The sequence below is a fragment of the Aulonocara sp. 'chitande type north' Nkhata Bay genome, linkage group LG18 (genome assembly GCF_057382095.1).
Source record: "Aulonocara sp. 'chitande type north' Nkhata Bay isolate Kocher_YH1m ecotype deep benthic linkage group LG18, A_spYH_male_GT1.1, whole genome shotgun sequence".
NCBI classification, from domain to species: Eukaryota; Metazoa; Chordata; class Actinopteri; order Cichliformes; family Cichlidae; genus Aulonocara; species Aulonocara sp. 'chitande type north' Nkhata Bay.
The window spans coordinates 40,509,462-40,535,065 of NC_141361.1; the positions used below are offsets into that span (position 1 = coordinate 40,509,462).

At 42.8% G+C, this 25,604-nt stretch overlaps 1 protein-coding gene across 1 annotated transcript; it reads right to left on the minus strand.

The window, feature by feature from the left end:
• LOC147309246 (protein NLRC3-like) lies at window positions 1-23,762 on the minus strand. The gene is made up of 11 exons (XM_086272250.1): window positions 23,697-23,762; window positions 20,905-21,034; window positions 20,548-20,649; window positions 19,792-19,870; window positions 18,387-18,588; window positions 16,432-18,232; window positions 15,042-15,215; window positions 13,865-14,038; window positions 6,511-6,684; window positions 4,057-4,103; window positions 1-3,908 (listed from the first exon to the last, which is right to left on the minus strand). Exons 2-11 carry the CDS (start codon window positions 21,021-21,023, stop codon window positions 3,370-3,372), a joined length of 3,411 nt encoding a protein of 1,136 aa, XP_086128376.1. The 5' UTR covers window positions 21,024-21,034; window positions 23,697-23,762; the 3' UTR covers window positions 1-3,369.
• Between the last annotated feature and the right edge of the window lie 1,842 nt (window positions 23,763-25,604).

Below are 25,604 nucleotides of genomic sequence, written 5' to 3' on the forward strand. Positions count from 1 at the left end.
TTGATTTAGATATTTATTGATGAATGCAAACAAACCTGACACTGAACCATCGTCCAGCAGAACAAACCTGATCACATGACCTGCTGACCCAAACAGTGCAAAGCTCCATGGCAACAACAACAAACAGCCTCACATATGTTAACAGAGGCTGTTAGAAGCACAGAGTCTTTACAGTCTTTCTCCTGTTTGGACACAGATCTCTGCACATCTTCATCACAGTTCCTCACAGACGTGCAGAGTGTGTGGATATCAAAGCTAAGTTTCCACCATGTTTGTAGTCTGTACTGGGACTCATGGAGCATCTCTCTATGAGCACTCAGTGCTTTAAACAGTGAGTCCCAGTTTAACCAGCAGCCTTCACACCACACATCACACAGACATGGAAACTTCAAACCTCAGACTGAAGACACCATCAGAAATAAACAGATTGTGATGAAGATGAAGAACTGCAACAGTTTGCTGTGGTTTCTTCTGTTCCTGTCAGAAATGAGAGTCTGGCAGCACTTTGCTCTCCTTCCACATGTTTAAGGAGGAAGTGAAGAAGAGCGAGTGAGTCGTCTTCCTCTGTGGGCCCAACATCAGGCAGCAGCCACGTATTTTTAAAAACCCAGCACACTGCTTCAGAAACACTGAGTCAGGTGACCAGAGTCATGTGATCAGTGAGGTCTTCACTCAGGACGTCACTGCTTCAGGACCTGATTCAGAGGTTTATAAGGACGTGGATCATTGGTGCTGATGTTGTGTGAGAGCTGGTGAACCATGGGGAACATAAATAACAACCAGGCCATCAGCAGTTCTACCCCCAGCTCTAACACCTACATAATACACTATACATATAGTTATATAGGTTATAGTATGTTGTATATACACGTAGCTGAAGCAGTTTCATTTGTAGCTTCACGCTGCACTTCACATGTTTGTCCACCAGATGGCAGCACAGAGGCCTGTGTTGGAAAGCTTTGAGTAACCAACCAGGAAATATCTGTGTGTAAAAACAGCAACACAAGAATCCAGGATGAAGACAAGAAACTCAAAGCTCACAAAACAGGTGGAGCTAATTTTGTGACGTGTTTGTGTAAAAACACCACAGAAGTGAATCATCAAAGTTTCCATGTGAGCTGATGATGCTGCTGCAGAGTTTCTGTGAACCTCCTGTGACCCCGCCTCCTCATACAGAGACATCTGATTGCTCTTCAAACTGCATCACGTGGACACATGTGATTGTGTGTTGTATTGATCCCAATGCTGGTATCAGTCCTGGATCAATAACACTGGATGGATGCGTTCAGCATGGAGCCCTGAGCTGTGTTACAGACAAACATGGAAACTGACAGGTCTGTGTCATTCACAGTCTGTAACACTTCTAAACAACAGAGGCTGACCCAAGTGCCTCAGAGCCAGGCACGCTCACATCACAGCTCTCTAAATAAGCCAGTTTCAAAATAAGAGCTGAAAGCTGTGTTTGCTTGTGTTAGCTTATTATTGTGGAGACTAACATTCAGTGATCATGTGTTCAGACTCATAATGATTACTCTCAGAAATCCTGATCTTTGTATTTACTGTGTGTTGGATCAATAACTGAGATTCATGGTATCACACAGCTGTGCTGCTGCTGATGTCAGCACATCTGGAACAATACGAGGTATCTGCTACCAGACTGAGCAGGACGTGAGACCTGTGGACTGTTTAAAGCTGTCCCTCCACAGCTCACTCAGACCTGATCCACACCTCAGTGATATTCTCTGACTTCCTCAGTAGAGACAGAAACCATTCAGATCTGGGACCATCAGCTGACTGATGATGTCACACAGACTGTGTTTTTCAGGAACAGTGATTCTGATGTGAGCCTGCTAGCTGACAGCAGACCTGATGAAAGCACATGTTCACATCTGTGAGGACAGACTGGACTCTTTGACTGCACCTTGGTTCTCCTCAGAGGTCTGTACAGGAGCATGTCCACCCCCACTGAAGATCTCAGTCACTGTGAAACATAGAAAGCTGCTTGTGTGGCCTCTGCCTCACATGTAGATACAGCTACAGGTTTCTCTGTCAGTCAGACTGAAACAGTGTCCTGATGCTGCATCATTCAGCTCTGTGCCCCAGTCAGCATCACTGGGAGCTACCAGTGTTTCTGCCCTTTTCCTGTAACACTACACTCAGCACAGGCTCAGCTGGTATCCAGTGTTGGACTTTGGCTTCAGCTGCTGTGATAGATCCTCTAACATAGATCAGCTCTGCTACATGTTGTTAGATAAGTGCAGCTGCTGTCATGTCCTGATGTTTCTCTGGCTCAGCAGCTTCTCCATCAGAGGTTCACATGGAGCTGATCCAGTATCTCCAGTAACTGTGTTCTGTGCCTCACTGGTTCATCCTTCTGTCTGTGTGACGTCAGTCAGATGTTGAAGTTAAACTCTGTAATCTTCACTGTGTCACAGAGTTCAGTGAGTCCCGTTATTCACAGTATCAATCAGATCATCAGAGAACAGCTGATCAGTAATCAGTGGTGCCAACAGCGCCTCCTGTGGTGAGAGGATGCAATAATGCAATGTAGCATTTTTCCACTCAACACTTGCAGTCATGGAAACTGTCTGTTGGATCTGTGTGACGTTGCTTTCTTGGTTAGAGTTCCTCACAAACGTCCAGATGATTCTTCTAATGAGGCGTCGACCATGTTTGCAGCTCTTTGGAAGAAAACGTCGCCCTTTGCCATCCTTACTTTTCTTTGACTTCTTCAAATGCAGCTGAACTCCAGCTGGTATTTTCTTGGACTTTGCAGCTGTTTCTGGTCATCAGTTCATTCCTGCAAACCTCTGAAGCTGAACAACAATGATGCTGCATTGCTGGCTGATCCCAAAAGGTTGATTCTGTTCATCTGGACGTTTTCAGAAACGTTTGCTCACTGATCAGGTGACTTCTTCAGTCTCAGCTGACTGCAGCTTTACAAGCTTACAAACAGCACATTTGCACAATGACTGAAAGCAGCAGCACCTGATATATATGATACTAATATAATACATATACATATATAATCCATACTAATGATGAAGGAACTGAGCTCACAGTCCATTGTTCATTCAGTGAACTACTCAGTTTATTTTGGGCCTCAGAAATGCTCACTCTGTTTGTACATCACTGTCAGCAATAGACTCATTCTGCTGTGTGGACAGGAACACATGTGACATCACTTCCTGTTTGTTTGTGACTGAAGAAGTTTACAAGGAATCATTTAGAAGAGTTTCAAACATCAACTGATTGAATCCATGAATCTGAAAACGTGTTTGTGAGTGAAAGAGACAGACATGTACAGACTGAACTATCTGTTCAACAGTCAGAGTGTTTCTGTAACAGGAGACACTCTTTACACTCCACTCAGCACAGGGACACTGAGCCACCAGGATACCAGACTCTAAACCCAGGATAAAGAGTTTGAGTGAATGTGGTGTTGAAGGTGTGGAGGTGGATCAGAGTGTCAGAGGAGACTCTGTAGAAGGACAGAGTGCCAGCAGGACAGTCCACATACACTGCTGCTCTGTTAGAGACAGAGGAGGAGGAGGAGGAGGAGGAGGAGGAGATGGATGTTTCTCTGTTATTGTGACAGACAGAACGAGGACCATCATCAGAGCAGATCAGACTCCAGGACTGATCATTGTATCCAAACACACAGTCACTGCCTCCTTTCCTTCTGATGCTTCTGTAACTCACTGATATATCAACGCCTCCTCTCCACTCGACCTCCCAGTAACAGCGACCAGTCAGACCATTTCTACACAGCAGCTGATAAACATCAAATCTGTCTGGATGATCAGGATATGACTGAACCTCCTTCACATGTGTCACCTTCCTGTTGTTGTCAGACAGTTGGAGGTTTGTGTGCACTGTGTTTGTGTCGATTGTGAGTTGACAGGAATCTGATGGAGAGAACAAACACAATCCAGCTGCAGTTATTGATCCATCATCTGTTCATTGATTGACACTTTGATGATGACTCCTGACATGATGAAGATGGTTGAATGTGTGCTGCTTTGTTTTCATGAATCCCATTAAAAACACACTTACACTTCCTCAGACCTGGTCTCAACCATCGGACTCCAGCAGGCTCCACCCTGAAAGGAGGAGGGGGGTCAGAGCAGCACAGTCAGCATGCACACATGGACATTACATGGCTCTCACACACACACTGTTACACACTGAGCTCAAAGCTCGGCTCCACTGTTTTATTCAAAGAAATCTACATTTATTTATCAGCACATTTAAAAACAGCTTGAGCCAAAGTGCTGCACAGAGTAGAGAGAAAATAGGAAACATACACAGTAATGACTATAAAGACTGGTCAGGATTGAAAGCTACAGAGTACAAATGTGTTTCCAACCGGCTTTTAAAAAGTTCCAGTGTTGGTGACGACCTGATGTGAAGGGCGACTGTTCCAGAGTTTGGCTGCAGCCATCGATAAAGCTCACCTCTGTTTTTACGTCTAGTTCTGGTCAGAAGCTGCTTATCTGCAGACCTGAGGGCTCCACTTGGATTCTTTTGTTAAAGAGAGATAAGATGGAGCCAATCCATTCACAGATTTAAAGACAACCAGATCTGGAAGTGGATTCTACCACGTACTGGTAACCAGTGGAAAAAGCTGGTGATGGGTCGTCTAGCACAGACCCACCGCTGGAACCAGACAATTGATGAGGGAGAGAACTGTGACAGCGCCGTTCCTTCACTTGACCTCAGTCGCTCTCGTCTGCTCCCTCGTAACACTGCTCTTTATTGAGGTCACATGAATATGCACAAGTTCATTAACATGTGACGTCTTACACAGGTATGAACAAAGAGTACCAGTCTGTGCATAGCGTGTGTGTCTGTGTGTGTTCCAGATGTGACCCTGTGACCCCAAAGCTGGTGCTAAGAGTCCAGCGGTCCCCCTAACAAAGGGCTCTTATACTTAACCAGACACAGAGCAGGTGTTCTCCTAAACCATAAATCAGTAAGAGAAGGTACGACCTCTCTCATGACCTTAAGGTGTGTGTGCATGCCAGAGCACTCTGGAAGGCACACAGAGTCTTTACAGACTACTGAGGCTACGTCCACACGTACACGGGTATTTTTGAAAACGGAGATTTTCCGTTTTCGTTTTAAAAAATAATCCCGTCCACACATAAAGGCAGAAATGAAGGAAAACGCTGCCAGGAACATGCCAAAGCAGCAGGTGGCGCTATATTCCTAACCTGTAGAAATGTTGGCCAATCAGAAGTCTAGAAGCCTCGGTGGGAAAAAGTAAACAAAGCTGGGGCATAGAAGCAGAACAGTCGTATGTGTGGAGGGACAGTAACTGTGTGTATATGTAAGCATTTAAACACTGCAGAGAGTAGAATTAACAGTATTGTAGAAATTCATTTCACCCAAACAATAACGTGGCGCACAGTGTGACGTCAAAAAAGGCGCACACCTTTGACGCTGCGTTTTCTGCGTTTTCTCCGTTTTTCTCGTCCACACGTAAATGCAAAAACTGAGTTTTCGAAAATATCCACCCTGGTGGATATTTTTGGTGGATAGCTAATAACAGCAGTCTATTTAGCAGTAGCTGCTCACGTTGTTATAAAGTAAAGGAAAACGATATGAGCATTAGGTTCTAATGCGTATCTGCCTTGAATTAGACGTAGGTGCTAATGGCAGCCTACTTAGCATTAGCAGCTCAGATTGTTGTAATGCTAGGGTAAGCATTACAACAATGTTGTAATGCTTACCCTAGCATTACAACATTGTTGTAATGCTAGCATTAGCCGTTCACATTGTTAAAAAGTAAGTGTTAACATTAGTGCATAATGCTAATTCGCATCAAATTAGCGTTAGTTAATAACGGCAGCCTATTTATCATTAGCGGATAATGTTGACCTTGGCCCACTGGAAAAGTTAACAACTAAAGATTTAGGAGTGTTTCTCGATAGCTCTTTCTCATTTGAGAAACAAATAAATTCTGTTATTAAAACCAGCTGTAAGGTTTATATTGTTGATTGTCATTTATGCTTAGAAATATTTACTCATATATGCTTAGAGTTCTATAATCGATTGCATAATGATAGAGGTTTGATCCTTAGGCTACGTCCACACGTACCCGGGTATTTTTGAAAACGCAGATTTTTCTATGCGTTTGCACCTTTCGTCCACACGTAAACGGCGTTTTTGGTCACTGAAATTGGTTCGTCACTGAGATTTTTAAAAACTTAAGTTACAAAATGTTGTCTCTGTCCAAATATTTATGGACCTAACTGTAGGTCTACTTTTAAGGAAACTCTCAACATGACTTATCAGTTATCATTAATGTTCCTGCAAACAGACTCCTTGGAGACCCCCTACATAAATATCCACGTACTATCCAGCTAGACTAGTGTGTCTGTCCCTGAAAATATTCCTGCATGTGTGATTGTTCATGTCTCATCTGCAGGAAACAAACAGGAAGTGAGTGAAGGACACAGGAAATGTTTCCAGCTCTTCCTCCTCTATCAGACATTCTCTCCATACCTGAGAGTGTCCAGTCTCCAGCCTGGATCCTTCAGTCCAGACGACAACAGCTTCATTCCTGAGTCACCTGGATGATTGTAGCTCAGGTCCAGCTCTCTCAGATGGGAGGGGTTGGAGCTCAGAGCTGAGGCCAGAGAAGTACAGCCTTTCTCTGTGATCAGACAGCCTGACAGACTGCAGACACACAAAACAACAATCTATCTTTTAAAGATCATTTTCTGTTTGTCACAATAACATCTATCCATTTACATCCATTCAATGTAACTTTATTTAAAAGTGACAATTCCCAACAGACAACAACAGTCGTCTGAAGCTGTTTAACAGTGTAAGGCCTCCAATATTAGAGAGAAAGCCCCAAAAACCAGACAATCCACTGTGTGCAGCACTTGGTGATGGTGGGAAGGAAGAACTCCCTTTGACACAACGATCCTCCCAGTGAAAACAGGCTCCTGGAGGAGAATCTATCAATCAATCTTTATTTATAAAGCACTTTTCATACAAAGATATAGCACAAAGTGCTTTACATGGTTAAAAGCGCCCCCCCGCCCTCCAACTCACTCCCCACACTCTCATTAACATAAACGATCATGGATACATATCCCCCCCCCGCGCGCACACACACACACACACACACACACACACACACACACACACACACACACACACACACACACACACAAAGAGTAAAATTGGGCTGGGCACACATGAGCCAGGTGAGGAAACACTATCACAGGGAGCCGGTTACAGACTGCAGCCTCCAGGCTGGGCACACAGCATATAATATAAATAGAATAACAGGATAGAATAAATAAGCATAAAATAAATAAACGCTAAGTAAAAGCTAAATTAAAAAGGTGGGTCTTGAGCCTGTTCTTAAAAACATGTACGTTCTCTGCGGCCCTGAGCTCCTCCGGCAGGCTGTTCCACAGACGAGGACCATACCACTGAAAAGCTGCCTCTCCGTGAGTATGTGTCCTGACTTTAGGGACAATCAAAAGGCCAGTACCAGAGGACCTCAGGGTCCGCGAGGGTTCGTATGGTAAAAGCAGATCTGAGAGATAAGAAGGCCCAAGACCATTAAGACATTTAAAAACCAATAAAAGAACTTTAAAATCGATCCTGAAACACACAGGGAGCCAGTGCAGCGATTCTAAAACCGGTGTAATGTGGGCCCGCCCTCTGGTCTTCGTCAGCACACGAGCTGCCGAGTTTTGCAAGAGTTGTAAAGGTGAAATATTCTTCTTAGGAAGACCAGAGAGCAGGGCATTACAGTAATCAATGCGACTGGTAATAAAAGCATGCATCAGCATCTCCGTGTTGGCCCGAGAGAGAATAGGGCGACTCTGGCTATATTCTTTAGATGATAAAATCCAATTTTAGTTACATGTTTAACATGTGGGATAAAACCAAGCTCAGAGTCAAAAATAACACCCAGGTTTTTCACTTGTAGCGAAGGACATAGTGAAAATGCCTCTAATTTAGACAAGAGTTTCTCTCTCTGAGCCTCGGGACCGACAATTAAAACTTCAGTTTTGTCCTGGTTAAGCTGTAAAAAGTTTTCTGCCATCCAAGATCTTATATCCAAGACACAGTTAAAAAGGGCATCCATTGGTCTGGTGTCATCAGGAGACACAGAGATGTACAGCTGAGTGTCATCAGCGTAACTGTGGACGTTCACATCCTTCATCATGAAGGATCAGTGAGAATAAATCATCATCCACAAAGAAAACCAGTCTGAGTGTCTGACGCTCTTGTTAGAAAGACGCAGTCGCAGCTTGTGGGTGCAGTTAGCTGGTTTGCTAGTTAGCTGGTTTGCTAGTTAGCTGGGAGCTAACTCACTCGAACATTTAATGCTAAACTGTCTAAATTGTGTGAGCAGCATTCATTGCTGCTCTGTGTTACTCTCCAGCCTCTCTTTAACTTATTCCTCTCAGTTTTTTTCCTCCTTACAAACTAGAAAACCTTCTTTTTCAGCTTCTCCTCCACACTCAAGCTGTGGCTAAGGTGCTACCAGCACGCATGCTCGGTGTGTCCAAATTCATGGGCTGCTTCCTCCTGAGCCGCATTTGTAGACCGATAACGTCACAGCGACGCGCCGAAGGCTGTCCAAATTCGTGGACTCCTCCGAATGCAGCCGACAAATGCGTCCTCCTTTTCCCCGAATTTGAAGGATGGGTCGGGTGTGTCCTTCGTGGCCCACCATATCCCAGAATTCATATTGCGGCCCAGCCAAACTCCAGTTTCTGGTAATGGCGACCGCTACTAAGATTTAAATTTACTCTTATTAATCTTTCTGGGTCACAAAACTTTTAACATATTTTCAGGCGAGAAAGTAGTTGTGTAAACATCAAATATCTGCTCGGTTTATCAAGATATCGCATATTTGCAAAAGTGCTTCGACGTTTTCGGAGACGTCTGCTACCCACCAGCTCGACAGCTAGCCGGGAGCTCGAGGGTCACTGATGCGGCCGAGAACGGCACAACTCCCGGCACATCATTTTCAGATCACCGCAGACTTTCGCTAATCAGGTTAAAAGTAATATATAAGTCACTTAGACAACCTAAAAATGTCATTGTTTGACTTTTTCAGTGTTTTATATGTTCGTGAGTAAATCGGTTTGGCTGAGATTAAAGTTATCAGATTAGATAAAATAAAACTATGAATCCCCCGGGTGGGTTCGTCCTTGGTTTTTACACAACTGAATAAACGTCAAACAGAAAACTGATTAAACAGACGTGTGAGATGGTCAACAATTTACACCAGTGTCCTGTTATATTTTAGATAGCAAGGAGCAGACGGCCGAGTTTATTAAACTCCACCGAGACAGCGGTGACGCTAATCAGAAGGCTAGACCGTCCAATTTCACGGCCGTTTACTTCCGGCCTACCCGACCTTCTGAGGACCCGGCCCACGTAGACCGCGAAGGCCGGGTGCTCAGGAGGAAGCAGCCCATGAATTTGGACACGACCACAGTCTTTCTCACTCAACAGTTACACTCGTCACCCAGACTAACACCACTCCACATGTTCACAACTAGGAGGCGCTAAAAGACCACATACAGTGAGATTATCAATAAATGTCTGCTGTGTCTGACAGTGACTTGAGTTTTTACTAACTGGCTACATGAGCAGGATTAGCTGCAGTGCTATCTTTGTAAAAGAGACTCAGCATTAGAACCAAACAGAAACATTTCTACTTTTTCTGCAGCACCAGCTGGATGCATGGAGCCTAAACTCCAGTGACAATGAGACACATACAGTGTGACTGCTGTGACTTTACAGCTGGGCCTCATTCACTGACATTAGTCAGATATGACTGACTCTAGGGTTGCAAAATTCCCGGAATTTTCAAAGATGGAAACTTTCCATGGGAATAAACGGGAATTAACGGGAATTTATGGGAATAAACTGGGAATTTTCAAAATTGAAGGTTGGCTCTTCTTAGGGAACTTAAATATAGTTGAGCAAAGTATATTTTAGCATAATATTGACAAAAACAAACAAATGCAATTCAAATACACTTGAATATCCATGCCATTCCTTAATCACATGTACAGAGCACATGCTTGCTGCATGGCTATTGAGACCACCTACTGGCACTGTGCATGCCTCCATCACATGTACACATGGACCACACTTTTGAGCCTGAAGGACAAAGAGTATTGAAGGCACACATTTGAGCCTGTGGACTTAACAAGTGAGGTAAGTTTTGATGATATTATGGGAAAATATATTCATTAAATGTTTAAATTGTGAATATCACATAAAATGTATTAATCCTATAGATAGCAATCTGATAAGATGCTAAATAAAATGCTAGCATCTGTTAGATGCTAAATAAGCCATAGCTAGTATAACATAAAGAAGATGCTAGCTTCCTCATTTGGCTGTTTTGTTTTGAAGATCATTCCAGTTGTTTAGCTAGCCTTACTATTTATATCTGTTTATTATCATATTGCAATTGTATTATTACGATCTCTTGCATTGCATTAGCATTTTTACAAGCTCTTGTTTTATTTTACAGAAAAATGCCACATGCGCTATCTGATGTGTGGAGACATTTTACACCAGCTAATGTGCAAGGGAAACCTGTATATATGTGTAAATATTGTGATAAGACGTACGTGAAGAATGCCACAAAAATGCAGCAGCACATTGCAAAGTGCAAAAAAATTCCTCAAGGCCCAACACATGCAGCAGCCAGGAGTTCCACTCAAGGGGAAAATGAATCTGTTTCAGCTGTATCAGAGTCAGATACCCACTCATCAGCTCCTGGTCCCTCTGGCATCGGAGGATTCTTTGATTTTATGGATGACACTAGCCAGAAAAACGCAGATGAGTGTTTCGCTCGTGCAATCTATGCAACTGGCTCACCCCTGATGCTGACATCCAATGTGTACTGGAAGAGATTTTTGAATGTTCTCCGACCAGCATACATTCCCCCAACCAGACATGCATTGTCTACTCATCTACTGGATGAAGAGTTCAGTCGAGTTCAAGCAAAGGTGAAACAGACCATTGACCAAGCTGACTGTATTTCAGTCATCACTGATGGATGGTCCAATATCAGGGGACAAGGAATTATTAACTACATAATCACCACTCCTCAGCCTGTGTTCTACAAGAGTGTAGACACAAAGGAAAACGGACACACAGGCCAATACATTGCAGATGAGCTAAAAGTGATCATCAATGACCTTGGACCAGATAAAGTTTTTGCACTGGTCACTGACAACGCAGCCAACATGAAGGTTGCCTGGGCACATGTGGAGGAGACCTACCCACATATAACTACTATTGGCTGTGCAGCCCATACACTAAATCTTCTCCTAAAAGACATAATGGCACTAAAAACAATGGACACTCTGAATAAGAGAGTGAAGCAAGTTCTGAAATATGTTAAAGGCAAACAAGTAACTTCTGCTACATTTCTGTCAAAGCAAAAGGAAAAGAACAAGAGTACTACACTGAAGCTTCCCAGCATAACGCGATGGGGTGGTGTTGTTATCATGTTTGACAGCCTTCTGGAGGGAAAGGAGTCTCTGCAAGAGATGGCCATATCCCAGTCTGTAGGCATCGACAGTGACATCAAGAAGGTCATCTTGGATGATGTGTTCTGGGAAAGAGTATCTAGCAGCAGGAAAATCCTCAAACCTATTGCAGCAGCAATAGCGAAGATAGAGGGGGATGGTGCCATCTTGTCAGATGTCCAGTGCCTTTTTGCAGAACTCAAAGAAGAAATCCAGACAATTCTGCCCACTTCCCTACTACTGAAAGCAGAGGAAACGGCTGTGGTCAAGTCATTGGAACAGCAGAGGGAGCATGCACTGGCTTCATGCAGCCAGTGCATGCAACAGCATACATGCTGGACCCCAAATATGACAAGGGCATACTTTCTGGGGAAGAGATCAACGGTGCCTATGCGGTCATTACAGCCATGTCTGACCACCTGGGTCTCGATAAAGGCAAACTTCTAGGCAGTTTGGCAAAGTATCGAACAAAGCAAGGCCTTTGGAAAGGGGATGGAATATGGCAGTCATGCCAGCACATATCTGCAGCCACCTGGTGGAAGGGACTATGTGAATCTGAGGCCCTTGCACCTGTAGCCTCCATCCTCCTCCAAATCCCACCATCATCAGCCGCCTCCGAGCGCAACTGGTCACTGTTTGGCAACACCCACACAAAGGATCGCAACAGGCTCACAAATGTGAGAGTGGAAAAGCTGGTCGGCATTCGGGCAAACCTACGGCTCTTTGAGCCTGACACAGAGCCATCCTCAACAAGGCTGGAAAGTGACACTGAAGAGGAAGACTCAGAGTTGGATGCTGAGGAAGTGGACATGTTGTTGGATGATGATGAGGTCCAGGAAGAGTCTATTGACTGAGCAAAAATGAGAAAAGAGGATTGCTTGAAGGAAGATTTGCATGTTTAATGGGACGTTTTGGAGGATAAGTGGCATTTTTCATTTAACCTTTTGAATGGGACTTTGTGGAGATTTTTGGACAGGGGGCATTTTTGAATGAGCGGGGTTAGGGGATGGTAATATTGAACTCAACATTTCTGTTTTTATTCATCCATGAAACAAGTTATTAAAACGTGTTCTATTCTACTGTACTTACAAATAAATCTGTTGAAATATCTGTTGAAAACATTTTGCATGGAGGTTTTCTTATGATTTCTGTTTATATTTATGCTTGGAAATAATATATTCCCAGTTAGTTCTCCTAAATTCCCATTAATTTCCATAATTCCCATTATTTCCATGGAAAGTTTCCAATATGGAATATTTCCAAAATTCCCAAGCTTAACTTACCATGGAAATTTACCAGAAACTTTTTGGAAATTTACCGGAAATTTTCCACCCCTTTGCAACCCTAACTGACTCTATATCACACTTAAAGCTTCCTGTAAATGAAAGAATCAGTGAAAACGAGGCACTTCAGTTGATTTTAAACAAAAACTCTGAACATAACCTGATCCAGACCAGGTTATTGGTTCAGCATCAGTAACCATGGTGATGTAGCCAGGTAAACACAGAGACAGACAATTTATGCTCACAATCACACATCTCCAGTTAACCTTGCATGCATGTTCTTGGACTGTGGGAGGAAGAGTACCTGAAGACAACCCACATAGACCACACTATCTCCCCTATTTACAGAATTATAATCTAATTAGATGATAAAGTAATAAATTATTTGGTATTTTAATAAAAATACATTTTAGCAATAGTTTATAAGTCAACAATTATAGTTTTAAAAAAAGTGACAAATCAAACAGTCAATAAATCTTCTACAGCTGAAACTAATGTAGACAATGTCGGGGGAGGAAGTAAAAGTAAAAACCAGAGACGATAACTACCAAAATAAAACGGGAAGTGAATAACATTCAAGCTCACTTTAAGCTCAACAGTCAAATTCAGTTTTATATTAATCTATTGTTTTGAATTTTTGTTTACATTTTATGTTTAAGTGAGGCAATGAGTCATATCACTATGACCAAATATATATTTCATCTTTTCAGTCAGAAATAATCAATTGATCATATTTTTATTACTAAAATTTTCTGAAAATCAAATTCTGATATCTGAACAAACAGCTCTGTAAAAACCTTCAGAATACAGGAATCGAACTAGAAGGTTTGGTGGATGAAGCACTGCTAAAATAAAGAATTTGGACTCAGAGGAGCAGATGGGACATTTCATTGCAAATGAAAGACAGAAAGTGAACAAATATCACTAAAAACCCCAGACGCTAATTTCTACATTAAGACTTTTTTCAAATCAATTGACTGTTTATGCAGTAATAGAAATCAGGTTTAACATGATCATCGGTGGAACATTTTAAATCCTGACCTGAGAGTTTCCATTTTACAGCGTGGACTCTTCACTCCAGCAGACAGAAACTTCACTCCTGAATCCTGCAGGTCAGAGTTACTCAGGTCCAGCTGTCTCAGACTAGAGGACTGGGAGCTGAGAGCTGAGGACAGCGCTTCATAGCTTCTCTCTGAGAGCTTACAGTGACTCAGTCTGAAAAATGACACATAAACATTAAACACTGTTATTAAATTGCAATGAGGGTGCACTAAAGAGTTTTTAGATTTTTTGCAATAAATCCTGTTTATTGCAACACTAGGTCAACACTAGGGCTGCACAATTAATCGTTAGAAAATCGCGATCTCGATTCATACTTGTGTGCGATCTCATTTCCAAATGACAACGATTTAAAAAAAAAAAAAAAAAGACGACGATTGTACCGCATTTTGATCCGGGACGTACTCTGCATGAAAACAAGCGCTCACTCTTCCTGCTCAACAAATGATAAGGGCGGAGCCTTATACCACGTGATACAGAAGCTGCCGTGTGATGCTAAAATTAGCAGGAAAAAACAACGGAGAGCATGTCAGGGATGACGAGAAAGTGACAGGAGAAAATCCGTCCCGGTCAACCACCCAAACATCAATAACGGGAACCTTATACAGCGCTTCCCTATACCCGTCGAACTCGCGCAGGCACAAAGAAACTACGGAGGCTATCACTTATCACCTGACCAAAGATATGGCTCCATCAACACTGTGCAAAACGAGGGATTTAGGAAAACGATCAACACCCTAGACAAACGCTACACAGTGCCGTCCCGCAACTATTTTTCTATTGTTGCACTACCTGCTCTGTACACGCAGTGTCGAGCAACGGTGGAGACAGAATTTCAAGCAGGACAACATTTTGTTGTTTTTATGTTTATTTATTGTTTTTATGTTCAGTCTCAACTGTTACGAAGTTGATGTGCAGTTAATAAGTGCAATAAATATTTATACTGGAAAAGAGAATCGTGAGAGAATCGTGATCTCAATTCTAAGCCAAAAAATCGTGATTCTCATTTTATGCAAAATCATGCAGCCCTAGTCAACACTAAGAGATGACACTAACATAAAACTATTACAGAAGTTTAACTGACTTTTTTCCCCATTTAGTGGCTTCTTATTGGTTAATTCTGTCAATTCATGAAAAGCACAACATAACTTGATCTCACCTCAGAGTATTCAGTTTACAGTGTGGACTTCTCAGTCCTGCAGAAAGAAACTCCACTGCTGGATCCTGCAGGTTGTTGTTACTTAAGTCCAGCTCTCTCAGTGTAGAAGACTGGGAGCTGAGAACTGAGGACAGAGCTTCATACCCTCTTTCAGAGAGATCAGGGACACTCAGCCTAAAAAACAAAAACAAAATAAAGACATAATCTGAAAAATTGTCATTTGATAACAAACTGTTTGTGATTAATTTAAATCACTTCTTGTGTTGAACCTTTGAAAGAAAGACAAATGTCAGTGTGCATTACTATTTATGGCTAAAAAACGTTTTAGTTTAAAAATGTTCCCTGTGTAAATATAAAGACCTGGAACTTGTTCATTAAATGCTAAACAAAAACAAGTGATGACTCATTCTGTGAACAGGTGACAGTAGGGCTGCACGATTTTGCATAAAATGAGAATCACGATTTTTTGGCTTAGAATTGAGATCACGATTCTCTCACGATTTTCTTTTCCAGTATAAATATTTATTGCTAGGGATGGGTACCGGTGTCCGGTGCCATGATGGCACCGGTTCTGACATAAACGGTAGTAACCAGACCGAAAAGCAGCGCACATTTCGGTGCTTTATTTCGGTGCTTTATTTCGGTGCTTTTTTTTCCTGAGCTGTGATACACTTCTAGCCAATCATTTTACGTTTCCGAGGATAGTAGGCGGGGCCGGGTACGTACGACCAGAGGAGCAATGAGGGAGTTGATCACCTACGGCTCCATCACAGTCTTTGAACGTCTTCAGTCAGTACAGAATCATGCTGCGAGGCTTTTAACCAGCACATTAGACTGGACATTACTCCAGTTTAATCTCTTCACACTGGTAACCAGTTCATTTTAGGCGTTATTTAAAGTTTTAGTCCTTACTTTTAGTCCCAGTTTATGTTTCTGACTTTCTACAATCCTACAGCTCTTCTCACATCTGAGATCTTCCAGTCAAAGGCTTTTACTGGTCCCACTAACTCATTTATTCAGACTCTAGTATTCAGAGTGGCCTTTAACTAGTTTTAGGCTGTATGATGTTCAGTGTTTGCTGTTTAATGTTTTTATCTTCTGTGTTTTTATTGCCTGTTTCTATTGTAAAGCACTTTGTGGTTTTTGACCTGTGAAAGCTGCTGTATAAAGAAATTTACTTACAGGATGATTCTGGACGTGACTTTGATAAAAGCTGACACCCAGATATGTTTAAGACACTCTGACATTTACTGCTGCCATCAAACATTAACTATAATATACTGTATTTAGTGCTGATGATCATGTAAAAAAATATGTTTAAGTTTTTAAGGGTCCATCACACATGATACTGTTTATGTTATAAATAAAGCCTGATCACATGTTTACTCACAGAGCTTTGTTGGAGGCTTTGATCACTGGCAGCAGCCTCAGAAGAGCCTCCTCTGAAGCAGAGTATTTCTTCAGGTCAAACACATCCAGATCTTCTTCTGATGACAGTAAGATGAAGACCAGAGCTGACCACTGAGCAGGAGACAGTTTATCTGTGGAGAGACGTCCTGATCTCAGGGACTGTTGGATCTCCTCCACTAGAGAACGATCATTCAGTTCATTCAGACAGTGGATCAGATTGATGCTTTTCTCTGCAGACAGATTCTCACTGAGCTTCTCCTTGATGTACTGGACTGTTTCCTGATTGGTCTGTGAGCTACTTCCTGTCTGTGTCAGCAGACCCCGTAGGAGAGTCTGATTGGCCTGCAGTGAAAGACCCAGGAGGAAGCGGAGGAACAAGTCCAGGTGTCCATTTGGACTCTCTAAGGCCTTGTCCACAGCACTCTGGTGGAGAGATTGAAGTTTTGGTTTGTTAAATAATTTAGATTTCTTGGAGGTTGTTTGTTGTTCTTGCATCAGATTGAGTCGAGAGTTGATGAAGGTCAGATGGACATGAAGAGCAGCCAGAAACTCCTGAACACTCAGATGGATGAAGCAGAACACCTTGTCCTGGTACAGTCCTCTCTCCTCTTTAAAGATCTGTGTGAACACTCCTGAGTACACTGAGGCTGCTCTGATATCGATGCCACACTCTGTCAGGTCTGATTCATAGAAGATCAGGTTTCCTTTCTGCAGCTGATCAAAAGCCAGTTTTCCCAGAGACTCCATCATCTTCCTGCTCTCTGGACTCCAGTGTGGATCTGTCTCAGCTCCTCCATCATACTTGACCTTCTTCACTTTGGCCTGAACCACCAGGAAGTGGATGTACATCTCAGTCAGGGTCTTGGGCAGCTGTCCTCCCTGTCTGGTTTCCAGCACATCCTCCAGAACTGTAGCAGTGATCCAGCAGAAGACTGGGATGTGGCACATGATGTGGAGGCTTCCTGATGTCTTGATGTGGGAGATGATGCTGCTGGCCTGCTCCTCATCTCTGAATCTCTTCCTGAAGTACTCCTCCTTCTGTGGGTCAGTGAACCCTCTGACCTCTGTCACCATGTCAACACAATCAGGAGGGATCTGATTGGCTGCTGCAGGTCGTGTGGTTATCCAGAGGCGAGCAGAGGGAAGCAGTTTCCCCCTGATGAGGTTTATCAGCAACTCATCCACTGAGGTGGACTTTCTAGGGTCAGTTAGGATTGTAGTTTCGTGGAAGTCCAGAGGAAGTCGACACTCATCCAGACCATCAAAGATGAACACAACCTGGAAGTCTTCAAAGCTGCAGATTCCTGCTTCTTTGGTTTCAGTAAAGAAGTGATGAACAAGTCCCACCAAGCTGAACTTTTCCTCTTTCAGCACATTCAGCTCTCTGAAAGTGAATGGAAATATGAACTGGATGTCCTGGTTGGCTTTGTCTTCAGCCCAGTCCAGGCTGTATTTCTGTGTTAAGACTGTTTTCCCAATGCCAGCCACTCCCTTTGTCAGCACTGTTCTGATTGGTTCGTCTCTTCCAGGTGAGGCTTTAAAGATGTCTTCTTGTCTGATGGTTGTTTCTGGTCTGTCTGGTTTCCTGGATGCTGTTTCAATCTGTCTGACCTCATGTTCATCATTGACCTCTGCAGTCCCTCCCTCTGTGATGTAGAGCTCTGTGTAGATCTGATTCAGGAGGGTTGGGTTTCCTGCTTTAGCGATGCCCTCAAACACACACTGGAACTTCTTCTTCAGGGTGGATTTAAGGTTACGATGACAAACTGGAGCTTGAAGTTCTGAATAATAATAATAAAAATACAACTTCAACAATCATATTTTACAAATCGCTGACGACATTTTCTGACCCACTGAGAAATGACTGAACACACTGGTGTCATGAGTGTCTCATTTATCTAACAGCTTAAAACCTTAAGTAAGAAATCCTCTTACGTCTCTGCAGACGGTCAGCCAGCTCCTCCTGCTTCATTCTCCCCAGGAAGTCCACTGTGATCTTCACAAATGCCTCTCTGCTGCTCCTCTGCTCATCATCCTCCCTCTGAAACTCCAAGCACTGGGGCTTATTTGGATTCAGAGCCTTCTGGATCTTCTTCAGCTCGTTCTTCACAAACGTGATGATGTTGTCCTCCAGCAGCTGGAACAGAATATTTATGAATGACCCACCACTCTGAACTTCAGTCCACACAACATCCACTTCTTTACAATCAAGAAGCAGATCATCCACGATCTCCTCACCAATTATAAGTTTGACTTTATCTGATTAACTGAGAATTTCTCCACAACTCCACGGTCCCAAAACGCTGATTCTGTTCATATGAATGCAGCGATTTCAGTGGGAGAAACATTTCACTGGTGTTCAGAGCTGAACTACCAACAGGTTGATGATCGAAGCCAGAAACTTGGCGATGTTATAGGTGACAGAGTTGATCATACAGACAGCTGGTCTTAAAGGTTCACTCTGTTTACACATACAGATCAGTATTTAAGGTTTGACTCTCATCATCCACTGGAGCACAAACTGGGCGTCATCAGGACGCTACAACACAGAGCGAACGCCATCCCCACAGACACAGCAGCCAGGGAGGCAGAAGAACATCACATCAAGAAGGTCCTGAGGAAATGTGAACCAGCTGACCAAACACATCCTGCTGCAGGATGTTAACATAGCAGCACACTGATGATCCACTCACTGTGAACAACACATTTGGACCTGATTTGCTGCTCTGGTTTACACGTGTGTGTAACTCTTAGAGCTGATTGGCTGCTTTTTATGGGGGCTGGGTCTTTGGAAAGTGAGCAAACCACAGTTTTAGTAACACACCCTGAACTGCACACTTTAACAAACAACATGAGATTTTAACTGTAATGTAAAAATCCTGTGATTCACTGTTATTAAGCACAAACACATCTATGGCCCCGTTTCCATTAGTAGCTGCTCAGATCGACTCGCCACAGGTCGCCACGACTGGACTGGATCCACTGGTTTCCATTACACCACCTAATGTGGTCGTCTGAATACAGCAGAGTGTTGACTCACATCATTAGTAAGTGCTAATGCTGCTAATTTCCATCATATTTGTCATTTATTTCTCAGAGTTATTGAAGAAACAGTTATTCAGCTTCATTCCCACTGATCTCGACTACAAACTGTTTCACTTTGGTTTCTGTTTAAAGCCTCGATGTTTAAAACGTTTCCCTGTGATCACATTTGCACCGTCTGATTTCAAAGTTTGTTTCTTTTGGTCATTTAGTCCACAGAGTCCTTGGTGTTCTGAAAGGGACCTATAAACAAATGTATTAATATTAATAATAAAGTAGTTGTTGTACATGTACAGACCATAAACATGGAGTCCAGCTGTGTTTGATGCTGCTGGGCAGACTGACCACTGGGACCCTCTGAGCTCTGCTGCTCCACTCTGTGGATGAACCATGGACACACACATGAAGCCACTTTCATTATTAAAATGTGAATTTAGCCTCTAAAAGCTGTGTTCAGTCAGTGTTGCTGCTTCCCTGTGTCTGACCTCACGTATGTGCTTCTGAAAGAACTGTTAAAAATCCCGTAAACACTTTTTAACCTGTGAAAAAACCTTTTCAGAACAGTTTAAGCTGTTATATGTTGAACTCTTGGCTGACATCATATTAAATGCTGTGGACTCAGAATATGATGTCCCTCAAGTTTACATGTGTGTGAAGGCAGACGAGTCAGTACTTTGGTGATACAGTGTAAAGCTGCACTGATTTCCATGAACAGCACTGTGGTTCAGTGTTGTCCTGATGGAGTAACAGCAGCCAGTATGATCCAGGCTTTAGCTGCTGGGTCTCTGTGTGACCTCTCAGACTGTTTAACAGATCAGACACAAAGAGCATCAGAGCTGTTCTTTAAAGACAAACATGAACCCACTCAGGTCACACTTTCCCCACAGATATGAGCATCACTGTCCTCAAACAGCAAATGACCAAGTCGAACATTTGGATCTTTTCTCTTTCATTGTTTTCTTTTTAATGAATCTTTGTAACAATCTGAGGATGTTTCAGGTCATATTTATCCAGGAAACACAAACATGTAAAGGAGTCATCACAGCTCTCTGACCTCGTTGCTCCAGGTTCACCACTGAAGTTTGGATTTCCACCTTTGGACCGGTCACTCCTCACAGACGGACAGCTGGACCCTGCAGACTGTGACCTCTGACCTCTGCAGACACAAACATGATTGAAGCAGCTGTGATCACACAGACTGCAGATAATGCAGCTGTTTCCTGTCAGTAACATCCTCTTAGATTAGAGTTCAGCTTTTTACAGGAAAACTGGACAAAACTGATTTTTGTTACAAACTCATTTTCATTTCCTCTCAGCTCACAAACACAGTCAGACAATCAACCAGAGTCAACACTGATTATAATGTCAGTGCAGAATTATTTCTGTTACTCAGTGAGTTCAGTTCTCTGACCTCGTTGCTCCAGGTTCACCACTGAACTCTGGATTATAACCTTTGGACCCGTCACTCCTCACAGACGGACAGCTGGACCCTGCAGACTCTGCTCTGTCCTCCTCTTCCTCCATCATCATCTTCAGTCAGTCTGAGAGGTAAACCACAAACACTCAGTGAGTTCACATTAACAGGAGTAACCGAGTTACAGTCGCTGACCTCTGACCTGTCATGTGACCTAGAAACCAGGTCAATATGTCTGTAGGTTCAGTCATCCAGGTCATGTGATCTAAGGAGCTTGGAAAGAAAAGAGACGTCTTTAAGTTTCTGGAAGACGTTTCATCCGAGAAGCTTCTTCAGTTTTAAAACCAAACGGTGGAGAGTCCCAGATATTTAAACCTGAGACGGAAAGAAAGCATGTCGCTGACCCACCACTGATCATGATCAATGGTGGGTCAACAATATAAACACTTATTTCAAGGATGAAACTGTGAGTCTGATCACTTGAGCACAAACATCTGGAGCACAGACATCTGGAGCACAGACATCTGGAGCAGCATGTCGATGCTGTTGGTTGAGATGCTGAAGACTGAAGTCCAGGCAGCTCCAGCAATGATCCACTGATGTGGTTTTATTCCACGTATGAATGTTGTTATTGACAGAGATGAAGTTACTCAAAAAAGTCATTATTACACATATTACACAGAACACTTTAATTAAAAGTAATGGAGTATGTTACGTCATTACTCCTCATAACAGTACTTTCATGTTACTGTGTAAAATGAGCTGAAACACTGTCTCATAATCACCATAATCTAAAGCTGAGGTACAGCCCCACACACCAACACAGATCCTGATGAGGTCACGTGATGTTTCTCTGAGTGTTTATGAACACAAATCAAAGATGAAACAGCACAAAGACACTTCAAAGTGATTCTACTGTGGAAACATGAACAGGTAGAAACCTGCAGCCTGACTGCTCATCACTTTGTTACCTGTTCAGGTTCAGCAGCAGCAGCTCACTTTATCACGGTGCTGGTCTGGGGTCAGTGTTTACTCAGCTTTAACATCACTCTGGGTTCTTGGCTAGCTTAGCGTTAGCTTAGCTTTAGCTTAGCGTTAGCATGCTGTCAGGTGTCTCGTGTGGTGTGTAAATATTAATCACAGTGACAGTAAAGGAGGTAAAGGGCTGTGACGCCATCACGTACGCTGCGTCCTCTGAGTGAACTCACAAAGTACAAACTACAAGCACACAAACACGAACGTAGCTCAGAGTGGCGGACACACTCGGCCTCGTTGGTCCAGCTGTGAGTCCGTTACCGTGAACTATGGAGCGGCAGATTTGTGCTGAACTAAGCTGCACACAGCTGATGTTAGCCAGGAAACATTACACACTGACTTTAATACAAACACACACAGTTTGTTGTGTGAAGTAGTGATGGGACGTTCTGTATCGAGGCTTCGGAGCGTGTGTCGAGTAATGGAGGGGGCGTTTCCGCGAAGCGCGTATCGAGGCTTGCTTCATTTATGGGAGGAGCTGAAAATGATGACGTCCGAAGCCTCGCTGCCCGGCTGTACCACGTGACTGGTTCATGAAGTGGTTCGAACTTTGCCGCGAGCTATGACAGCGATATAAACCCCTCAGACTTCATTCAAAAATGTGGGTGTTTGATGGAGAGTTGTTAGTGAGAGTTTGGAGACAGTTTGGAGGTTTATGAGAGTGAGGAGAGAAAGTCAGGAGAGAATGGAGCCAGCTAAGAAGAGGAGGATGTCCTCCCCTGTGTGGGAACATTTTGATTTTATTCCTCCCAACAAGGTATGTAAATTTCTACAGAAGATGTATTTCCATGATACTGATGGTGCAATACAATTTATGTTGAGCTGTCTGTACTTTTGTACAAGGTGAAGTGTTTGCTATGTGCCAGGGAGCTGGGATATAACAACAACACCTCATCCATGCTTAGGCACTACAGAGCTTTGCATGAGAATAAGGGGGACACCGATTGTAGAGCAAGACCAGGTGAGCCATCAAATGCAATGATAATATAGCATTCTGTAATGTTACTAAATGATATAACAATATTATACAACTGTTATAAGTTACGTGTGTGATATTTATATTTGTGCTTTATCTTTATTGTCTTTCCTCAGGAGAACAATCTCAAATAGATGAAGACCTGGTCAGCATGGTGATTGAGGACTCCCAGCCATTTAGCATTGTGGAGGACAAAGGATTCAAAAGATTTGTTAAATCATTAAATCCCAGCTATGTTCTCCCCACTAAAAAGGTCATAAAAGCAGTGAAAATTTAGTTTTTACAGAATAAAATGTGAACAGGCAGGACTGAGGCTCAAAGCCTCAGTGTGTAGCTGTCCATACCTCAACGTTACAAAAGCACAACTACTGTCCACACCCCAACCACACCTCACCTCACAGTAAATGATCATTTCCATTTCAAGCATTTCCAAATAATCATTTCCCATACTGCCACTATAAATATACACAGTATACTGCATCACTACAATATACATGTTTTACACACTCCTTTTGTTGTTGACATTTACAGGCTGTGTGCAAAAGGCCACACTCTTCAAATTCATGCCAGCTATTATTTTTACGTCCAGTAGGTGTCCTGCTAGAGCAAATGAAGCTTCAAGAAGCTTCGCGTTGGGGTGAACCAATTGGATGAAAAGCTTCAGTGCTTCATGGGGCTTCATCTGCCCATCACTAGTGTGAAGAACTCAAACATGAGCTGAACAAACAGTAAAGTTCCTAAAGACAAACTGTTAAAGGAGGAAACAAAGCAAACTTACAGTTTCTTCACACACCAACAACAAGCTCCACTCCACGAAGTTCAGGAAGTGAAAGTAAACTTTCAGCCTAATGCGGCGTTTGAAGACAATCAGGGGCTTTGAAACACTATGCTGCGTTCAGGTGCACCTCAGAAACTCCTAAACCTCTGGCAGGCTGTGATTTATTTCTGCTGGTTTTCCAGTTTGAAGCACAAACATCTGTCATCACTTTGTTGTTCTTCTTCCTGCAGCGTTTGAATATTTCAGCACTGAACTGATGTTTGTTCAAAGCTCATTTCAACCTGTTGAAGTCATGAATGAAAGTGCAGACTGAGAGTGGATCACATGATGTTTAAGGTGTGTCATGTGACATGTTCAGTATGTCTAGATTGTCCCTGATATCAGAACTGCTCAAACACTGATGATTATATTTGAAGAATTATTCCTGATGGCAGCAAAGTTTGAATGGAGCTCTCTGTCTGTGCTGATTTGTCGCCCTCTGGAGGTCAAAGCACAAACTGCATGATTTCAGTGTAACCACTGACCGATGGATGCTTCGTAAATGCAATCGCAACACACCTATTACCTGTAATATACACCTGTAAATGTATTCTGTTGGTTTACTCTTATTTCAAACGACGTTTCTTACCTTTGATCAATGAATGAGGAGCGTTGGGATGTGTTGCGAGCGTTGAGTTACTTATTTTCTCTCCCGAAACGTAAAAGAGGAGATTTTTTAAAAGTGCCGCCGCATCTCAAACTCGCAACAGCGCCGGAAGACCGTAGTGGCCAAAAGTATATTACACCCGTAGTGGTTTAGTACGGTGGCCCCTAGAGACAAAGCACGTACAAACTCCAAAACACTTGCAAAATCCAAAACACTTGCAAACTAAAAAACACTTGCAAACTAAAAAACACTTGCAAATTCCAAAACACTTGCAAAATCCAAAACACTTGCAAAATCCAAAACACAACGGAAGTGCTCCAGGACGCTAGGGGCAGTGTTGAGCTTTTGTTACCTAGTAACTACACAAGCCAGGAAGTACCAATGACCGGATTTGGGGTTTGCAGCCTTAAAGGCCGCATTTTAAGGCCGATTACCTCACAGCCACAAGAGAAGGCTTTCCGAATTCAAAGGCTGCCCGAAATGCGGCCCTGAAATGCGTCCTTAATTTCCCTGAATTTTAAGGATGGGTCGGTGTAGCCTTCATGGCCCAACATATCCCAGACTTCATAGTGCGGTGGTGGTGTGGATAATTTTGCCGAAAAAAAAAACAGTGGAAGCGGAGCGGAGGAAGAGTAAACTTTCAGAAGTAAGTACTGAATATTATGTCACTTATTAATGCGCAAATATTTTTTTAATGAAGAACATGAAACCATTACTGTTGGCCACATGTCGGGAAAGTTGACATTAGCGATGTTTGTACTTTCAGAATTAACTTGGTTTTAAAGCCTTTACTTTAATAAATATATATATAGTCGACCTTAATCTTACAGAGATTGTGATGATTTTATGGATAATTAAAGTCAGTCATATATCCACAAACACAACAAGCTGAAAGTCAGTGATGCTGCTCGGTTTGCAGTCCTGAATATCACGGCACAAGCAGGATTCACTGCACTGTTAATGTTAGCTATGTTATATTGCTGCCTCTGTTCGGTGGTGTCGAGCCAAACGGACTTTAACGTGTGTTTGAACGAGCTGACGGTTCACTCGTTAAGCTGAAAGAAAGATGCTTTAATCACAGCAGTCACACATGTGTCCACTGCACCATCTGGAACTCTTCTTGTTTACACTCGTAATAACACAAACACTAAATCCTGCTTCTCTGGTGCTGTTGTGTAGCAGTGTGTACACCTGAGACTGTCACCTGTCTGTCTGTCCTGCACTCGCTCTCTGTTTCTTTCTCTCTGATTGTGGAATAAAAG

Coding starts and splice junctions, on each gene's coding strand:
- LOC147309246 (XM_086272250.1), bottom strand. CDS start 21,023: ATGATGATGGAGGAAGAGGAGGACAGAGCAGAGTCTGCAGGGTCCAGC. Junction 20,650..20,904: donor GGTGAACCTGGAGCAACGAG/GTCAGAGAACTG, acceptor TTGTGTCTGCAG/AGGTCAGAGGTCACAGTCTG. Junction 19,871..20,547: donor GGTGAACCTGGAGCAACGAG/GTCAGAGAGCTG, acceptor GTTCATCCACAG/AGTGGAGCAGCAGAGCTCAG.